This window comes from Marmota marmota, unplaced genomic scaffold (genome assembly GCF_001458135.2).
Source record: "Marmota marmota marmota unplaced genomic scaffold, marMar, whole genome shotgun sequence".
NCBI lineage: Eukaryota > Metazoa > Chordata > Mammalia > Rodentia > Sciuridae > Marmota > Marmota marmota.
The window spans coordinates 9,336,224-9,357,737 of record NW_026000082.1 but is presented as its reverse complement, the minus strand read 5'-3'; the positions used below and the strand labels follow the sequence as shown (position 1 = coordinate 9,357,737).

The following is a 21,514-nucleotide window of genomic DNA, read 5'->3' as shown; positions in this document are numbered from 1 at the left end:
TTCTTTATCCCTCTCGCACGTGTGTCTCTCCTAAAGTGTCAATTAAAGAAGTAACTGTGTATTTAGCCACTTAAGATAGTAACAACTAATGGATTTTTATTTTTACTTAAACCTGGAGGAGCTTAGAAACCTAACATATTACTGAGATCAGTAATATTACTGAAGAAAGACAGGAGGTCAATGTTTTTCAACAAACCTATATGGACCTATTTAAAACAGTGAATTTCCAATTACTTAAAAAATTATTATCAACTCTAAGTAGAGACTAAAATTCAAATCTCAACTTGGCCATCTACTAATGAGGGAAGTTAATATCTCTTTTTTTTAGTGCATATAAATTATATAGAATAGTGGGTTTTCTTGTGGTATATTTGTAAATGCATATAACATATTTTTATGGTTTTCATCCTAAATCTGTTTCCTTATCTGCAGATTGGTAATAATGTTCACTCCTTCCAGAATGTTTATAAAATTAATCAACACAATGGACAGAACTTCTAGCACCAATGGTTGCTCTGTAACATCTTGAGTTATTCAACCCAGGATTTAGCACTTCTTACTGCATGGAAGTTGTTTTATGGGTTCCAAATTTATTTTGCTGTAATATAAGCCAGTTCTCTCGTTTTCTCTAAGTTGGTGATAACATCTGTTTAAAACCTTCGGTATAACAAGGCCAGATTGAGGGTTTGTATTTCTGCAATCATTAACACAACCATTCCTAGGCAGAAGTGGTTTGTGGCATCTCAATAACCTAATTGTAGTCTGTAATCTGGTTGATTATTGGACGGATAAATGGATTTAGTTTAAAAAGGAGATAAAAACCACATACACACATATACACATGCATACACACACACACATATATATATATATACACATACATACACATAAATACATTTTTTTTCTATTCTTCAATATACATTAAAGTAAGAATCCAGCTTCAGACATTTTTCTTTATGTGAATGTGTGGGGAATGTGAAGGAACATAAATGCTATCTGCTTTAAGACTCTTAAAGCCATTGACCTTCAAATGAAAGGTGAGAAACTCTGTGACAACTTAGGTTAACCTTGGTTTTCCAATCCAGTTTAATAGATTTTAATAGACACTTAAAAAAAATCTATTAAACTGGGGTCAGGGGGGTCTTCACTAATTTTGAAAGTTCCATGATACCTGCGGTCCAAGCACCAAATCTCCCCAAGGTTTGCCTTTCCTGACATCTTCTGCTCTCACTCGCAGGGTTGCTATCAGAGTTCAGCTGAAGACTGAGGATGGCCTGATCTAACACCCCAGTCAAGTTTGCTCTCGCCCAGGGCCAGTGAGGCAGAGGCCATCCTCCAGTCAGATGGAAACAGAAGTGATTTCCTTCTCTAAATCCATGGCCTGATTATCCTGGTGGAAACTTATGGAATAAAGCCAGGCTAAACTGTTGTTCTCAAACATGTTTATTTGTAACAGTTTTACATGGCGTGTTACAGAAATTAATGGAAAATTTCTAAAAATTTCGCTGTTCTGTTGAATGCATTGTACATAAAGTTAAAAATAATGTGTCCATATATGTTAACAAACTGTCATCTGAGGTAAAGTTAAAGTAGGTCTAGAAATGTACTGCAACAGTCATTTTCTCTTTCTCATCTTTATTAAAAAAATATGTGTCAGAACGCAGAAATTGAAATGAACCAAACCCACAGAGTAAACATTTTTTTTTTTTTTTAAAGAAGGTGCCCGGTACATTACATGATGGGGTTTCAGTAGACACTGGGATGAGTACAAGTTATCAAAAAAGTCTTGCGGCATGTAAAGATTGAAGAGCTATGGGGAATGGGGACAGAACGACAGGTGGCATTTCCCTGGTTCAAAATTTAAAGTGACAAATTTAGTGCTAGTGAAAGATGAGGAATTAACAGTTACGTACATGGATTTTTTCTATTGATCTAACCAGAACTGTGCAGACTCCCCATGCTCTTTTGGTATTGGCACCTCAGCTCTTGTTTGGAAATGTCACTGTATTCCTGGGATAGGATATGGTGTTGCTGGACTCACCAAACAGCGCTTGGGAAAAAAAAAAAATCAGAATTCTGCCAATGAGACTATAGATGGCAGTTTAAAAATCTCAACTTGATTTCCCTCTTTAACGCATCACATGGGCATCTTCTGGAAGTTCAGAGCCAGTTACATTTTTAAGCATGTTCAATGAGTGATGACAAGCCATTGGGCTGTCACCCTCTGCTATGAAATTAACTCCGGACGGTGCACCCGAAACATCAGCTACGGTTCACTTTGAACACTGCAGAAGCAACCCGAAGCATGGGCATGATGGTGTGATACTGTGGGACAAACTCAGGATGGCCACGTTGAGGGAGAAGATAGCACCACTGTATAGAATCAGGATCGTGGAGAACAGCAGCTGAGGTGATCTCCCCCCGGGAACTGCCCACCTTATCCAATCTCCAGAACTCACTGTCGAACTGGTTTCAGGATAACTCTCCTGCTGATCACACCTTTCCCATTTTCTCCTTCCTATGAGAGTACTGCCTTATTATATCTGTGGACGCTGCTGGAGGGGTCCTGGGACCCCAGTTGACGCTGCAGGTGCTACATGGCCTTCTTGCTTTTCTGGTTCTTGGGATCTTCCACACTGGGATGACATTGACGTATATTCTCTAATGAACATTTGGCATTTGGTCAGTTTATCTACACCCTCCTCCCCACCCCAAATTTGATTCCAATGACCTTATTGTGTAATATGTGGGCTTCAGATAGCAATAATCACCTACACATATCTCTTTCTTTTCTTTCTTTTTTTTTTTTGGAGAATAAAGGGTACAATCATTTTAGAATTCATCTTCCAAATCATTTTCATTTCTAGCGATATGAAGAGCCAAAGCATACAGGCCTATTGGAGCCAATCAGATCCATGCAAATTCTACTTTTCAAATTTTAAACCAAGTAATAAGAATCACCCCCCAATCCAGTGAATTACAGGATTCTTTAAAGTTTCCTTCTTAGTGTTAAACCACTCAATTCAACATACCGTAACTGCATAGGAACATCAGGAAAACACGTGTGACCTGTATAACAATTCTCTGTAGGGAAAAAAATATATAATTCTTTATGAAAATCATGTGTGGAACATGTGAACCGAACACTGCACTTTTTGTCCCATCCGTGTAAAAACAGGAAGCTTAAACCCTCTGTTTCGAACACAGAGTCCGTGATTTATGGAGGGAGTAGGTGGGTGTGGAGAGTGTGCGGATCTCAAGGCCAGGCCTTCTAACTCGAACCACCTTGTTCCTGTTCTGCACACCACATGGGCACGCTGGTGGAAGGTGAGCTTATGGAGCCACAGTCCCCCTCTTTTTCCCCAGCTGCTGATGGGCCAGATGCTCCCGCCAGCTGTCCCCGACCGCCTTCCTGCCATCTGCTCCAGTGGAACATCTGGAGAGTGAGCCCCATCCATCAAGGTGTCACACTTTGCACGCAGCCTGCCACCTTCTCTACAGTGTAATGGCATTATTAAAAAGCATTTTCATTAACATTTATATTTACAAAAAAAAACTGACAATTTTTTTTTTCATTAGAACTCCTTAAAGCCATTTCCCTTAAATATTTAAAGAGTTTAATGGTAAGGTTTTTTTTTTTTTTTTTTTCATTTTCAAGTTACAAAATAAAAATCCCATTTGAATTTTCGGATGTACAAAAAGAGAGATGAACCATTTTGACCACGGGATCAGTTTGTTAGGCTGAATGTTTTATGTCCTCATTGTTCCAGCAGAAAGTCAGTTCTCAAGATCCGAAACCACACGACCAGGATTGTACCAGAATTATTTGGCAAATGACTTTTCTTTGAAAATGGCACGTGGAGAAGACACTTGTCTGCATAGTATCACAGCAGCAAAGTATCGGGAAAATAAAAATATCATTTTATTGTACTCAATAGTTTAGAGCTTCTTAGGAAACCAGATGCATTTTTTTCCATCTTTCTCATCAATGGGATTTGATGTCCTTTCCTACGCACAGAGTGAAGATTCAAACCGAAAACTGTCCTTCTTCACCAGCTTGCAGAACAAAATAAAGGGTCATTTTGGCAACATTCTTGATCACAATGAATAATCGATCACTTATTTGTCTTGTGATTTCAAGTTAATTACTTCATAATAAGAGACTTTCCCCGCCCCCAGTTAGATTTCTTCACCCATATCTAAAAAGAGTCAAAAGCAATACAAAAATTTATACACCCATTAATTTTCAAACATGACAAAGAAAGGAAAGGTGTGGGTGAGGGATGGCAGACCAAGCCCTGTGGAGCAGTGGAAAAACTCATCATATGCCAGAAGGCATAGGGTCGATGATGACATTGTGGTCACAGAGGACCCTCTTGCTTTTGCCTAAAAGAAGTCAGTGCCAACCTTGTTGCAATTCTCTGATGCCTGTCACTCCAAATTTGCTGTCTCTACAGTGGTCAACAGGTAGAGAAATAAAAGCAGAATTATGATTTTATATCCCAGGTCATTTTAAACCCAGCTAAGAGAGCTCAGAATATTTGTTGGGTAAGTATTTGCTTGATTTGTGATTTAATGTTGGGTGTTTTTTATTTATATATATATATATATATACTTTTGTGGATTTTTTTTGTGCTGCCATAGATATCTGCCATTGGTTGCCGAAAATGCTTAGTTCCCTCCTCAGAAGGAGTTCCATCGGGCAATAGTGAATTTCTTTGTGAGATGAGGTGAGGTGAAAGAATACAAGAGAGCCTGTCGCCATGCCGATTTCCGTGCTAGTCTGGAAGCACCCACCACGAGCTCACATTGATGCTACTTCTTAGGTCGGTTGATCTGCGCATAGAGAGGCTCTGGCTCCTGTGGACAGAGGGACAAAGTGAGACCTGCCCTTTCCAGGTGGGATGTTCTGAGACAGCTTAAGGAAGGAAGGGTTGGGAGTCAAGACAGAAAGGTGATAGCGGATGATGGATGACCTCAGGGTATTTTTGGATTACTCCATCATTGTGCATATCATTTTGGCCATGTTTTTCTCATGAAAAAGAATGACTCACCCAGTTCTATCCTTGGCTTTTAAGCGGGGACTGCTTTAGCATGATCTAGCGGGTGGGCGGAGCTGGACCAACTATGTGATGGCGGTAAGATATTTATCCTTTCTGATATTTTTCTGTTTCTTCAAGCAAAAAATGTAACTAATACTGCTTTTCCTGGAGGGTTCTTGAAAGAATTAGAAATAAAATCCATAGAAAACATCTAGCACAAGGCTTTGTAGGAAAGGGTCCTCAGAGAACCTCACAATCATGATGGGTCCAGTGGATATTTTCCCAGCACCATTTCTGGGTGTCTACTCTAGACCAAGCTGCTCTTAGCTTCCACAGACAATGGTGACAGGGTGACTAGCAAGCAAGAGAGACAGCAGGCGGTCTTTAGCTCTTAATCAAAAGCTTCTGGGGCTTGTTTCTATTTCAACCTGCTATGTTTGGTTTGGCCATTCATTTGCCTGCACCTGAGGGGCTGTCCCGGGACCCACACAGGGACTTTCACCAGCACAATGCAGCAAGACAACTGTAGATAGGGACAGGTGCCTGTCCTTGTCTAAGCCACTTCAGACTTTGGCTCATGTTGACATGAACCAGTGTACACTGGCCAAGCACATCAGATCCAAAGTCTAACCCTTCTGCTAAAACTGACCACATGGCTGTTTGTGGCAGAATTAAATGAGCACACTCATATCTTAATTCTGCCATATTTTACGGAATTTTATGTTATTCTGCCTCATGCCAAGTGTGTATAGATCCTTTTTTATTTCCTTATTTTCTTGGACCTTCAGAATGAATTGATTGGCATTTTGTGAGTCTCTACTGTGTGTCTGGCACTGTGCTAGGGATTGTTAAGTACATAACCCATAACCACCTTGTACAGCAGGTGTGCTGTCTTTTGCGAGTCAGAAATCAAGTACAGAGAAGTCAAGTAATTTGCCCATGGTCACAATGCTAATAAGTCTGGATACAGGAGCCCTGGAAATGGAGTGCAGTGTTTTTTCCTAGTCTATTACAATAGCCGCTATGAGAGAGGCCAACTAATCCTTCCATCTGTAAAGTGCTTCAGAATTTACAAAGCACCTTCATGTCTTATTTTATCTATTTAACAGTCCTGGGAGCAGATTTTTTTCCCTCCCATCTTCATTTTGCAGATAAAGCCTCAAGATCAGAGAGGTTGTGCAGTCTCAAGGTGACCGTGCTGCTTCTTGTGTGTCGCTCTGCTGGCTTATATTGCAAAGTGAGAGAACCTGCAAGATAAGGCCCAGGCCCACCAGTACAGAGATGAGGAATCTGCAGGAGAGCTCTCCTTCCCCCACCCCCCTTCCAACCACAGGGTTACTAAGGAAGCACCCTCAGGGTAGAATGCAGGGCTGTGACCCTCAGAGCCAGGGTTCATTGTTTGGGTTTTCCTGGGGAGCAGGAATACCCTGCCCTAGCAGACACCCTATTCTGCGACCTAATAATGCTAATAGGTCCCTTCTTGCTTTCCACCCACGCACCTCTTGCTGCCCTCTGAAACAGAAAGAACTGCAATCCTTCTTCACATGTCCAATGACAGAGGGTCCAGAGCCATTTTTCCACCTCCTTCCTCTGGGTTACTGCCTGCTGGTACCTTCTGCCATTTTACATATACAACGCAGATCATGGGTCCTCAAAAAACAGCCTCTGTTTTGTCAGTGAGTGATTGTGACAGTTTCTAGTTTCTTCACTGTTGTGATTCCTCTGTTCCAAACACACTTCAACTTGGCTTTATTCTTTCAAAATCAAATTTATCAAAACATACAGCAAGATGATTTATTAAGTACCTGATCTACTCTGTGCCAATGTCTTTGACTGTTTCAAATATCTGTTGTAAGGGGCTAAGACATGAGTGTCACTGTGTGTGTGTGTGTGTGTGTGTGTGTCTGTCTGTCTGTCTATATCCCTGGGCACTCCAGGGGTGGAGTAAGGAGAGTAAACAAAGAAAAATAGTCACGCACATGACTGGGAAGAAGTGTTTCCTTAGGTATCTGCATGTATCCTGGGTTGAGTTTCTGAGCCCATTCTTTCTGGGTGCCCTAAGAAGTCAGACTGGCTTGATCTCACCCTACAATTTGCTCTATTCTAATTTTGGAAACTAATTTATTCAACTGAGAATGACACCTAAAAACAGGGGACGACAGCAGGCGCAGACAGGGTAATTAATGCCACGCTGCATTCACTTTCTGCAGCCGAGATAAATATTCACACATCTCCTGCTTGCCGGAATTTAGCTTCAAATACCCATCACAACAGCGGTACCAACTGCAGTCAACTCTCAATTATCCCCACTAATGAAGGGGAGCAGTGGTGTGGAAAACCCCAAGCAGCAGATAATCCCAAAGTCTGACACCGTGATGCATTATACGTTTTGGCAATAGCTTTACTTTCCTTGTTACAGAAACTTAGACTGTCAGAGTTAGAGGGGAGCTAAGAAATCATTTGATTCAGAAATTTCCAAATTTCTGGCAAGGTCACGATGGAGTCTTCAAGCTTTTTTCAATATTCCAAAAAGACTAAATGGAATCACATATTAACATAACCCACTATGGATGAATTTTTTTTTTTGGTTTTGTTTTCTTTGGACAGATGTGACCACATCTCTGTCGTGCCTCAAATCTTTCAAAGGCTCGCCATCACCCCGGTTAAGATCGGAGCTCCTTAGCTGGGCAAACAAGGCCCATTAGTCTTGTAGTTCATTAGAGCTAATAAATATCCCTTATAGACCATGAATCAAAACTCAACTTTTATGTCACAAAAATCATGTTTTTTTTTTTTTTTTAAATCTTTCTTTGTATCTCTGCCAAAATGATCTTTCTGAAATGGATTTGGTCATGTTAATCTCCTGCCTGAAATGGCCCTCCTGACTCAGGAAGATAATGTCAGCTCCTTGGGACAGCACACAGGCCTTTCCAATATGGACTCTCCTTCCCCAACCCCTCACCTACTTCCACTCCCTCCCATGTTCCACCTTCCTGACCCCACTCTGGATGTCAAGAGTGGCAAATGAATCATTGCTTTGAACTGACCCCTGGACAGAGGTGACACCACACTTAGGAATTTATCGGTGGGAAGGCGCCAGTTGAAAACTTCCCAGCTGATAGTGACCCCTGGTAGCTCATAGCTTGGAGCTCAAACAGCAGCTCCCAGGACAGAGGATTCTGAGCATAGCAAGATAACTGCAGTGTTTCACCAGTTTCACTTCAAGCCTTCCCACTTAGTAGAAACTTTGAACAATGGGCTTCCTGGGTGCCACAGGAAACCCCAAGGGTTCCAACAATTGAAATAGCTACAAAAATGTTTCTAGCCCCATAACTTTCTAGTGCACAAGAAGCAATGCCTCTATAGTCCTTAACTTCTTGATTATGAGACCCTATATAAATAAACTTGCTGGGTCAGTGCTTCAGACACTGTTTCTCTATCAGAGTGCAGTGTTCCACCGGATCCCAGCTTTCTCTCTCAATATCTGTATGTTTTTCTTTTTTGGGGGATGGGGGGGCGGTATTAGGAATTGAACTCAGGGGCACTCGACCACTGAGCCACATCCCCAGCCCTATTTTGTATTTTATTTAGAGACAGGGTCTCACTGAGTTGCTTAGCACCTCACTTTTTCTGAGGCTGGCTTTGAACTTGCCATCCTTCTGTCTTAGACTTCCAAGCTGCTGGGATTATAGGTGTGCGCCCCTGTGCCCAAATGTGCGTGTGTTTTTCTTAATTCACCATCCTGTCTCACTGGTTTCTTGGGTTCAGCCATGCAGATTGCAGGATCTGCGTTTACCTTAACACAACAGACAGAATTTTCCCATTTGAGACATTGCCCAGGCAGTTTCTTTGGACCTTCTTTGCTCTACATGAGAATCGGTGCTTTAAGATCTGGCTCAAACACAAAGGCTTTCCTGGACTCGTCAGGGAGGGGAGCCACTCAGTTCCCAACTCCTGCAGTGCCTCACACAGACCTCCCTCTCCACTCCTGTCATGGTACCATTGAGTGTGTCTGCCCTGAGTTCCACTGTGCCTCGAAGGCCAGCATCCCAAATTCCGAGCAAGAGGCGTGTCCACTAACAAGGAACACTCAGGTATGGGTGAGTAAGTGAACGTCTCTTTTCCTAATGGAAGTTGGCAAATGCTTAGAAACTTTAGCTTCTCTGTGATTTTGACAGGAATATCTTTAGAGGATCACAAGTAAATGGACACTATATAGCAAAAACTAGAACACCATCAACCCTCCACGCTTTCCCCTAAGTTAAACACCCTATGTGTTCAGAGGGTCAGTGAAAGATGGAAGCACAGTAGTCTGGGCTCAGGAAGACCTCAGGTGCTGTTCCTAAGACCCCCTGGAACCACCCAGAGTTGACCAAGTTATGCCTCATTGCAGACAGGGGAACCAGGGAGCATTTCATCACAGGATGTGAGCTGATGTTAGATGATGGACAAAGGTTTTTCTCTGGCTTTCATGGTGTCACAAAGTGCGGTTAGTTCTATGATGATCTTAATAATTCTTATCTGGAAGGCAGGAAGGATGGGGCAAGGTTAAAGCCAGGGGAGAGGGGGAGTTGGTCATTTTTACATTTTTACAGTTTGGACACTCTTCATGTTTTGCTTGTGCTTGGCCATGACTGTGAGTGGCCATGATTTGTTTTATCCCATCACGATCCCTGAGGGGCCCTGTTTGATGCTGACATGTGTGAAATTATTGATGTTCAACAGAGAACACTAAGACCTGGACATCAGGGGCTGTATTCTTCCTTGCCATCTCCCACTTAGTAACCCCAGGACTCCTGGGTCCCATTCCCCTGGGTTCCAGAGTCTTCACCTGTAAGAATAGACAGAGGTCCCCTCCAAAAGAAGGGTGGAAAGTAAGGACTAAAGGAGAAAATACAGGGACCTTTCCCAGGGAGATACCCTCAAGAAGACAGGGCCCCTTGTGTTTGGATGTGTGTTTCATCCTCCCTTCTCAGAGATGGTTTTAATCACCACAAGTGATTATTAAGCAGTCCAAATCGCTTCTCCTTCATAGCACATAGGTGCAACTGCAAATGGGCTCTCTGTTATGAAATATAACAGTGGCACTGGATCAGCCAGGGAAGTGTGCAGAATAAATGCAGAATTAATCTAAAGACCTGGCTGCAGGCCCTGTGGATAAGAGACTTCCACTGTTTGCAGACTGCTCTGTGAGTTCTTTAAGTATGAATTATGTGCTCATGTATAACAGCAAAGTGGACTTAGAGAATTAGAGAAATAATAGCTTATGTTTACAGAAAATTCTACAGGCTATAAAAGACTTTCCTATATCATGCCCATGATCTCCCTTGAACTCCTCCTGGGAGTATACCCCTGGTGTTCCCATCTCTATTTCAGCAAAGAAACCACACTCTCCAGGGTGGTGAGTGTCCAAGGTCATTCAGATGGCACAGGGCAGTGCTTAGACATACTGGGTTATTATTCCCTCTATTTCTTTTTTTTTTAAAGATATTTTTCATGGTAAAATATAAATAACATAACATTTGCCATTTTAACTTAGGGTTTGGTGGTATTAATTATGTTGATGATGTTACTACTACTATTTCCAAAACTCTTTTACCACCCCCCACAAAACTCTATACCAATAAGCAATAACGCCCTACTCCCCTGACCCCCATTCCCTGGTAACTACTAATGAGACTTTCGTTCTCTATGAATTTACTTATTCTCTTCCTTATTTTAAAATCAACTTTATTGAGGGTCATTTAGATACAATAAAGTATACCCCTTTAAATGTAATTTCATAAGTTGCAACAAATCTGTATACTCATGTGAGCTACCGAACATTTCCTCATCTAACAACTTCCCCTGTGTCCTTCTCAGTCAATCCACCTCCTAGTGCCAGCAACCCCAGGTCTGTTCCTGATCACTGAAGTCTAGATTGTTTTTTTCTACAGCTTCCTGTAACTGTCCCAGGTCTTCTGAGGCCCATCGTCCAGTCTACTCCCACTCATCCCTACTTGTTGAATATTAAAGCTGCAAGCCCTTGTCTCATAACTCCTGCCCTGGATAAAGAGACTGAGGTCCCATGTGGGAGAGAGCAGAGAGCCAGGGGAGAGGCCCACGGCTTGGATTTCCTTTCTTTCTTGGCTTGTTTCTGCCTCTTGTTCCTGGCTCTTTGTCATGAAGTATAAGGGCAAGTATTTCCTATATCACATTGCAACATCACCCTCTTGGAAGTCAGGAAAAATTGTTCTTATGACTTTATTGTCATTTTCTGTGTATTGTGTTTATTTTGGGAAGCTTGGCCACACCTAGCAAAGGTATGCCAAAAGAGACATACCTTTACTAGATGAGGAGAAGACACCACATGCTGAGAGAGATGGGTCTCAGATGTGAGGTCAAGGTGTACCATGCAGTTTGCTGGTTGAAAAAGCTCATCGATGCCCATGCTGGGAAGTCTCGGGTAGGATCAGTGTCCAAGGTAGGGGTCAGACTGGAGCTAGGAGCTGAGCAAAGCTTGAGTCCCTCAGCACTGTCCTGTGCAGGCAGCAACTTCAGTCTCATGGTCTTTCAGCTCTAGCATGTGACCTAGGTCAGTGGGGACTTCAAATTTCTGGGCTTGGCAAATGAAAAAAGTTGGTAATAGGCAGAAGAGAGTAAGTGAGGCTGAAAACACACAAAGTTCTATCTGAATCCATGTATGGGTGAGTTATGGAAAATGCCTGTGTTTCTGGAACCAGAAAGATCTCAGCAATCCTCCTAGATGCCTGTATGAGCTTAGGCAAGCATTTCCCCTACCTGGGCTTCAGTTTCCTCATCTGTAAAACCAGGCTTGTAACATCTACCCCATGAGATGGTGAGAATAAGTGAGCTTGTACACCATGAAGGATCTTTAGAGGTGGGAGTCTTCTTTTCCTTTGTTGTTTCAAAGAAAAAGAAAAATAAAGCTTTGTGATTAGTTTCTGCCTAGAAGTCCAGCTGTTAGGGTAGAAAATTCTTCAAAATTCAGAAATGAAGCCATCAGCCTCATGTCACTTATCTGCTATGTCAGAAGGGTGCTGCTAAACCCAAGTGGAACCACTCTGATCCTCTTTGAGTGCTCCCGAGTTAACTTAATCTGCATCTAGATTCCAATCCTTGCTCTATTTCATATGGATCTTAGAATTTCAGCAAGAAGTAATCTCTCTGCTTTACCTGTCATATATATATATAGTGGGACCAATAAAAATATTAAAGAATCATATGAAGACTGAATTCAGTGGTGCTAGTAACTTAAAAATATATTATATTAATAGTATTGGATAAAAGGCATTGAAATTCCCTCCCACAGAGTAATTCTAGAAACAGTGAGTATGTTAACTCAAGGATCAGTAAACTATAATCTGTTAGCCAATTCTGGCAGCTGCCTGTTTTTGCAAATAACGTATTATTAGAACATTGCACACCCACATTGATGCACACTGTCTTTGGCTGCTGTCCTGCTTACAACAGTCAGCAGTTGCAATAGACTACACGACCCATAGAGCATAAATAATCCAGAGAGTCCACCAAGTTATGATCTGGAAGTGTATTCTTTTTGCCCACTACTCCAATGGCTGAGACCTATATTGGGACCTTCATATCTAGCCTGGTTTCTCTTTCAACCTCCAGAGGTTGTATCCAGGAGCCTACTGGTATCTGGACTTAAATGTCTTATGGACACCTCAAGCATAGTCAGTCCCAAAGTAAACTTGCCTTCTTTATGCTCAACCATGCTGCTGTGTTCTTTGGCACAGTGATGGGCACCACTTAGCTCACCATGTCAGGGAACCGGGTGCCACTCCAGTTTACGACTCCTTCTTCACCTCTCACATCCCTTCTGTCTTATCTTCTGCCATTCCAGCTTTTAAGTATTTCTTGGCACTGAGCCCACCAGACCCTGGCCACCTTGTGACTGAACTACTCCCCAAGTGTGTCCCTTCATGAAGGTCTGAACACGTGGGACATTGTTCCCTCCAAAGCTGAGGCTGGACTTGCCTCTGAATTGTATATCCGTGAAATGGACAGCTTTGATTTATCATTTTAATGATTTTTTAAGGCTATATTGTTCAGTTCTATTTAAAAACAAGAGTAATAATAATCCATGTATTATTATTTTCAAAGCTGACAAAACACTTGCATATTCATGATATTATGTGATTCTTGAATAAGTTGGAAAGGAAGCTGCTGCATTTGTATTTCTTTAGATGAGGAGAGAGAGATTTGCTCAAATTCACCATCTTTGGAGCCATATCAAACTCAAGGACCCTGGCTCTGTGTCTGTCTTCCTTCCTTCCTTCCTTCCTTCCTTCCTTCCTTCCTTCCTTCCTTCCTTCCTTCCTTCCATCCTTTCATCCTTTTTCTCTCCCTCTTTCCTTTGATTCCTCCTCCCAAAGCATTATCGTCCCTTGAATGCGAGAAATCTACCAGGTAATACTTTATATGTCATGAGTTCCCGCTATGAAGATCAGTATTAAAAAAATGACAGCAACTTATTATTTATGGCACTATCTATTGCTACAAAGGGAGAGAGACCAAACAATTCCCATTGTTACAGATGCTACTTTGACTTGACAGCTGGGGAAGTCTGATAGGCAGTTTATTTACTTAGCCATTTAACCAAATAAATGTTTTCATTTTTCTTTCATCTCCTCAAAAGCTAACATTTTGCCCTTAAAATTGCTCCAGCAACACATCAGTGAAGTATAAACTACCTGCCATTCCCTCACCAGCCATTATAATATTACTTTGGTTCTTTTTTGCTCCTGTTGACTCAGTCTTTCCAAGACACATGATTTTCCCAATAGGAAGGTGGAGGCACGGGGAGGGAAATAATTGAAGATATTTTCCTTTATTGCTAAAACAGAAATGTTTGCAACTGGCCCCAAAGCTTCCACCTGCAGGGACTGAGTCTGCCTGTTTTCTCTTACTTTGGTGTGATAGGGTTTAACTTATCAACAGATGCCATTCCTGCTTACTCAGAACTGTGTGGCTATTTCTAATAAAAAACAGCTGGAGATAATGGTTGCAAGGGTGATAAGAAGGATGGGACTCTTGCTTCCCTACTATATGAAAGTTCAGGAGAAAATAAAGCCACAGACATAACCATCACTGCATGGGATCCCCTTTCCAAATGTCCAGAAAGGCACCATGCAATTGCTGTCAGTACATCAGTACATTTCTAGTTGGGTGGATGGGTGATGGGGGACAGAGACAAAAAGATCTCATGTGGCCTGTGTTGTTGTTGATGGAAGGACCTAGAAAGGCTCATTCAGGCTTTCCCAGTGGGGATTATAGAGGATCTGTCTGCAAGGCTGGCACCAGCCCCTTGGCACACAATTTGTGATAGGGAACTGTGAAATGGCCAGGCTAAGCTTTCAAAGAGAGAAAATTGCTTCACCAAAGATTACAGTCTGGCTCTCTTCTGGAGCTGGAAAGGATTTATCATGAATCACATGTAAATCGAATACTGCTCATTTTTTTGGAAGTGGGAGGTGGCCTATGAGGCTCCAAACTGGGATCATTCTGATTATGGGACTAGGCAATCCAGAGAGCTACCGAGCAGACTTTTTCTTTTCTCTACCCCCACCCCAAAGCTGGTTTGAGACATATGGAAAATCAATTATGTGGACACAGAAGGTATCAAGTAAAACCTCCCAGATAATGGCATTATCCAACATAAGGGATAAGTGTATAAAATCTAAGGTAGCAAAGAAAATCAACATTTGTTGAGCACATGTGTAAAGTTGATGGTTATGGTGGATCATGATGGTGGATATGGTTGTGGTACTAGTGCTGATGACAGTGGTGGTGATGATAGTGGTGGTGGTGATGATAATGGTGGTGGTGGTACCAGTACTGATGATGGTAGTGATGATGTCAATGGTGATGGTGATAATGGTGGTTCTGGTGATGATGGTGGTGGTATTAGTACTGATGATGGTGGTGATGATGTCAATGATGGTGATGATGATGGTGGTGGTGGTGTTGGCGGCAGTGGTGGAGGTGGTGTGGAGGTGACAAGAGCCAAGCATCTCTGGGATGCTTTCTATGTGCAAGACACTGTACTTAGAATTCCATATACATGACTTCACTTACTTGGCGTGTAACTCTATGAAACAGACATGAATTTTATCCCTATTTTTTGATGAATAAAATAAGATTAGAGAATGATTATGAAATCTCAGAAGGATCCCATAAATAAGAAGTGTTGGAATCAGATTCTGAAATCAGACAACATTACCCCAGAACCTAGATAATTTGAGCATCCCATGTTGGTCTCCTTGCTAGAGACTTGACATGTGCTATCTCAGTTAACATCAGAGATAATATAAGCCTCTTCCAGTAAATGGAGAAACCAATACTCAAAAGAAATAATGGTTCTTGCCCAAGGTTTCCCACCACAAATTGGCTGAGTTAGGATTTGAACTCAAGTTCCAAATGCAAAGCTCTTCCCGCTATTCCATGCTATGTCTTTTTGCAACTCAGCCATGGCCTGGGTGCTTGATGCAGCATCAATTGTGGGACAGACCAAAGCCCCATGAAGGGCAGCTTGAAACATTGCAAGCAGCAATACTTGGTAGGGCTTAAAGTGCTTCACATTGTGCTGGTACCGGGTGTCTCTGAAGCTGAGCAGATGACTGCAGTTGGGCCGAAGCACAATGGTGGACAGCTGTACTGGGCACAGCATGGGCCAGGATGTGAAGAAGCACAGAGAGGCATAAGTTATTGGAGAAGCCAGTGAATGGGATCCTAGCAGGGAAAGGTGGTGGTCTGTTGTGGACTCAGCCTCTGGACACAGAAGGGGTGGCTCTGACTTGGTGGGGCCAGTGGCAGGTCAACAATGTGTGACCAGAAAGAAGTAGAGCTCAGGTCATTACCTCAAACACACGGGTGGGACACACCTGGTAAGGTGAAAGCTGAAGAGGTGACAGCTCAGCAAGTTTTCTGGTGGGCCCTGCCAGAGGAACCCCTGTCCACTGTCACCTGCTCCCAGGTATGACCTCAGTTCCATACCACCTTTCTTTTCTTTCTTTCTTTTTTTTTTTTGGTACTGGGGATTGAACCCAGAGGTGCTTTAGAACTAAGCTACTTGCCCCCACCCCCCAAAAAATGTCCTTCTGGGCAGCCATCCTGAGAAGCCCTCCCATAATCCCCAACTTTTCTCTTTCCTAGAGCACCGACATGAAATTAATAAACCATCTCCTGAAATAGTTTTGCAAGAGTGAATCTGTAAATGAGCAGTAGGTGGTTCTACGTGGCATGATATATTGTGACGTGTATTGAACTGTTATAAGATGTGGCCAAATATACAGTATGTTAAGTTCTTTAATCATAAAACCTATCAACAAAATGTACTCTCAGAATACTATATTGGCTTTCAATAACTGTCTAAATAACCTATGTCTGGACAGAGAATGATCCTGAAGTAGCCTTAGACTCCATTGATGAGTGGGGAAAACTATTTAACATTTTAATGGCTCTGATCATGCCGTTCAGGACTTTTAAAAAGGAGCTCTTTGGATTTGGCCTCGTAGTCCTATATGTTTATGGAAAGCTAAGAAAGTGTCTGAAAATCGAACACATTTGTCAAGGAGTGACCTTAGAAATCACGTCTGGGTAACAAGGTGTACTTCTATATCCCAAGGAGGTTCGCTCTATCAGCTCTTCTTTCTTTCGATCAAATCAGATGTATTGAAATTCAAGTGCCAAAAAGACACTTGTAGCAAATGTATGTACACCTCTCTCAAAGCAGCTGCTGATGGGATCTGAAGTGATTCCCTGGCAAATCACATGCTACGACGACACAGGTGCAAAACGGCAGAGCCTCACAAGTGGCTTTGAATTTCACTGTCATATTGGAAGCGGGTACAGGGCCCTTTCTGGCTGGATGAAAAGGGGCTACCATGATCTCACATCTTTATCAATCTTATTTCAAGCCCTGCTTGGTTTTGCTTCGTAGTCTGGCTTCTCCGTGTGTATGACTGGTGACCTCTTTAGATCTGTGGCATATAGGCAAATGCAGTGACATTTGCTTAAAAGATTAAAACATCTGGACCACATCTCACTGAGAAATTATCAGTGTGGGCAGAATGCGCCCATCTCAGAACTCTGATGCTTTTAGAAACTAAATCCACATTATGTGGTGTTGACTGTGCCTCACTCTATCACCACCCACTCAGAATGTATCGTTGATAAAAATAACATGACCATGCCCTACTCCCCCCGGCGCCCCCCCTCCCGCCGCCCCAAGCTCTACCTCCTGGTATATGTCAAAGGTCATTCATCCATGAGGAAAAGCAAAGTGGAAAATAGAAACCAGGCAAGGAGAGATGGTGCAGACATAGGTAATGGAGCATGGGCAAGGAAAGATGGTACAGATACAGGTAATGGAGCACAGGCAAGGAGAGATGGTGCAGACATGGGAATACAGAGCAGGCAAGGGAAGAATGTACAAAGACTGGGGATAAGGCTGCAGAAACAAGAACAAGCAGAGCAGGAAGGAAAGCAGCTGGCTTAAGGGTAAAGAAGATCAAAAGGACAGATACCTACCCAGACCTGCGCTATCTAGCTACCGGCCTGTGGACTTATATTATCACCACGGGGCTCACCACTGGTTTCACCAAATGGATCACTGGTGGAGGAGGCCTGTGATCCATCAGGCTAGAACACAAGAAGATAACACTTTTTTTTTCTGTTTTCAACAACTGAAAATATAAAACAACTTGGCATATTTTCATGCAGCACACACAAGTGGTTATTCGCAAGGAGAGCACAACTTTAGTTGGAGGATGCCACCCCATAAATGTAAGGGCTCTTATGACTTAAAAAAATAGGACAGCGTTCTGTGGCTGACTCATTTGAACATAAAACAAAGCCCCTTCAAGCCACCCTTTAGAACTTGAGTCTGAGCCAGCTTTCTCTTCCATGCAGGTATCCTTGTGCACCGTCCATTCCAGATAGGGAAGCTTCAATTTTAAGGGAAACCAAAAACAGAAACAACAAAACCAGTCACTTACAGCTTCTTGCTCTTCACTTTTGCTGGGACTTTCAAAACCCTCTTCAAAGATATCATCTGTGGTCGGATCACTGGCGTGGGACGCAGATGATTTGGATGGAGAGCTCTGCCTAGGGGCTGGGGTTGGAGCTACACAGAGACCAGGCAAAAAAGAGGAAACATCATAAGTGTCTGGCTGCAACTAGAATATCCCACAGAAAGCTCAAGAATTTGCTTATATTTGAATCAAGTCACAGGATTCTTCTCCTCATCCCAAGCTAAATCAGTGGAACACTCGAATTCCTCCCGTACATGCTTATCTTGTCCTCTCACACACTTGATCTTAAGGAAGGAGCTGGTCCACCCTGATGGATAAGGTAGCGGTTCTCAAGGGATGGTTCCTAAACCAGCAGTGGGAGTAGCACCTGGGAATGTTAGGGATGCCAATCTTTGGACCCTCTCCTAGATCTACTGAATCAGAAACTGGTTTAGCAGCCCTTTCCAGGTGATTCTGATGCACATACAAGGGAGGATTGCTGGGCTGTGGCTTGCTTTTTCTTTTCTTTCATCAGAGGGCACATTCATTGAGTGCCTTTTCTGTGTCAGGCATTGTTAGAAACTATACAGACACTATCGCTGATCTTCACAGAGCCTCTCTGAGTTGGATGTTATCCCAGTTTTAAAGATATGGAAATTGGGGGCTGAGGGTTGTGGCTCAGTGGTGGAATTCTTGCCTAGCATGTGTGAGGTGCTGGTTCAATCCTCAGCACCACGTGAAAATAAATAAATAAAATAAAGGTATTGTGTCCAACTACAACCAAAAAAATATTTTAAAAAAGATATGGAAAATGAAGTTTGCTGATTTGTTCATGGCAACTGGTAGGACCAATCTTTGATTCCTGGCATGGAGTAAATAGTTAATAAACACATGTTGAAGACAGAAGGTCTCAGGGATCTGGGAGAACAGATGTGACTGATGGCAACCTCACAGCTGGCACCTGATTCTGTAAGAAAGTGCAGTTTGTGCATGGACCTTCTCTCATTTCCCCTCCTCTCCTTTGTTCCAAGGTTTATAACAAATATGTACTGGAAATGACTCTGCTTTTAATAATTCCTAATTTGGCATAGAAAAGATCCGTCCTCCTGGCTTGGCCCTAAGTAAGGAGGTGATATTGATTTAATAGCAGAATTTCAATGCCACTGATAAGACCATCTTGTTGTAGCATTCTAGAACTTAGAAAATCTGGCAGCTTACCAGACAGAGAGTGATTGTAAAACTCAGTGTGTACCTTTTACCCTGATGAACCTATCTTTAGAATAGTGATGCTATTTCAAACCCTTTGTTATTCGTAATGTGCCAATGAGTCAAATGCTGTGCTGGGCACTTTCCATTTCCATTCTCTACAATACAGGAAACTGTAAGGTGCTGTTATGTCTTTTCCCCAACAAATGATAGAAACTACAGCCCAGAGAGGTGTGGTCACTTGCTCAGGGCTGACACAGCTGTGAAACAGTAGCCCGGGGATGTGACACAGCCATGTCTGATACTGTTTGTCCCAGCTGTGCCTTTCTGTTCCTGTTTGAGGCTCCCTTTTTGGTCCAACCAATCCTCTACTCCGTAACATTTTCAAGAGGACACTAAGGGAGATAAAGACCAGTTTGACTCATTTTCTTTAAAAACAAAATATTAAGTTGTTTCACTTGAAAGAAAGTCTGTTGTATTTCTTGAGATGATTTGGAAACAAACTAGCTGTAGTGGGTTTAAAGCCATATGAAAACACCCTGATGGACAGTGGATATTTAGTAAACGTCAACGAATTGAATTCTGAATTATGTTTGAAGTGGTTAATTGTTCACTAAAAGCCAAGAACTCAGGCTAAACTGCCAATTGTGACAGGTATATTGCTCAAGCTTACCCCATGAAATCAATGGGAGACATGACTAGTTTATGCAAGTATATCTTTTTTTTAATTGGTTGTTCAAAACATTACAAAACTCTTGACATATCATATTTCATATATTATATCTTAATCTTTAGAAGGTTTTGCAGAATATATCTGTACTCTAAAATAGTGGTTCTTAATTTCGGCAATTAAAGAAGAGGGAAGGAATGAAGTGTACTTGCATTTTGTGCAAGTAGAGACTAAAATTGCTGCTAAAGTTTCTACAACATGCTGGACAGATCCTTAGGACAAAAAATAATTTGGCTCCAAATATCAATAGTACCAAGATTGCAAAATTCTTTTCTAATACTCAACGATAGCTAAATTTGCCTTTATTTGGGTCATTTCACTCTCTACAACCTTTCCCAAATGCCTCCCATGTGCTAGGCACTGTGCTCACGTTATTAGAAGGGTAGAGACGATAAAGACATATTCCCTGTCCTCAAAAAACTTAAACTTCCCTCTTGTTTGTAGCTGGCATAAAGTCCTTTGAAAGAAAGACACTGGATTTTAAAAGATGCTTGCTCATTTATGCTAGCTGTTATTTCTTTAGCATTTCATTTTCTATTCATCATTCTTTGTTGTGGAAACCTTATGAGTTGGCAGAGATGCCCCCACCATGAGGAACCTGTGGCCTAAGAGCCAGCAGGTTGCTTACACACATTGAAAGCATTCATTTTCAGAACTGCATTCTGAGCCTGGCTGAAATGACACAATCTAATTGTATTAACATTAGGTGGTTTTTTTTTTTTTTTTTTTTTTGACTATTCATGTATTGGCCATGCAGTGATCCATATCACTAGTGACAGTAATGAAAATGCCAAACTCACTGTACCATGAGCCTTTTCTTTCCCCTATCAACTGTCAAAGCACAGGCTGAGTCACCAGAACACCTTCCCTGAAATTGTATCAAACAGGCATACGAGTGCCCTAGTGTGTCTGGATTCTGATTTGGGCTGCACAGTTGACTGTTTTTGAGAGGTCTGAAGGGGAGGAGAGGGCTGGGTAGAATCACCAAGCACAGGGCATATAAGGAAGACAGCTGCTCATTCGAGCCTACCCCTGAGTGGCCCAGAAGCCACATGCCTGTCCTAAGATGCAGCTTGTAGAGAAGCCAGCAGTAGGAACCTGTGCCAGGACCTTACATAGAGCCACTTAACAAATATGTAATCCTATTTCCAGTTCTGTGATGTTTATGTTTTAGTACATGTACTAAATCCTTTCAATAACCCATAGCCTTACACAGATGAGGAACATGAAGCTCATAGAAATACGATTACTACAATTCCTGGTCCCAAAGCACAAAACCAGTGAGAAATGAAGATGACCTCCACATCCCCCATCCAGAAGTTCCTACTCCACCATCTTTTCTTCTCGGACTTCTGGAAGCTTTGAGCTTCTATCACAGCCATATAAGGCCTTACGGCAGCTAGACCTCACTACAAATTTTCTCCTGATCTAAATTTTCTATTCTGATCTTTAAACCTAATCCCATATATATATATATATATATATATATATATATATATATA

At 42.1% G+C, this 21,514-nt stretch overlaps 1 protein-coding gene across 6 annotated transcripts in view; it reads right to left on the bottom strand.

Annotated features, from left to right (window-relative positions):
• Positions 1-2,742: 2,742 nt before the first annotated feature.
• Dab1 (DAB adaptor protein 1) overlaps positions 2,743-21,514 on the bottom strand; it is a 1,139,889-nt gene continuing 1,121,117 nt past the window's right edge. For 5 of the 6 annotated variants that reach the window (XM_048815307.1, XM_048815306.1, XM_048815309.1 and 2 more), the window contains 3 exons: positions 18,062-18,189; positions 17,595-17,705; positions 2,743-4,860 (listed from right to left, as the gene is read on the bottom strand). In XM_048815307.1, coding sequence (XP_048671264.1) covers positions 17,610-17,705; positions 18,062-18,189 — 224 coding nt within the window. In that variant the 3' untranslated portion in view covers positions 2,743-4,860; positions 17,595-17,609. The remainder of the gene's footprint in view (positions 4,861-17,594; positions 17,706-18,061; positions 18,190-21,514) is intronic. The other variant, XM_048815305.1, reaches the window with a different exon arrangement.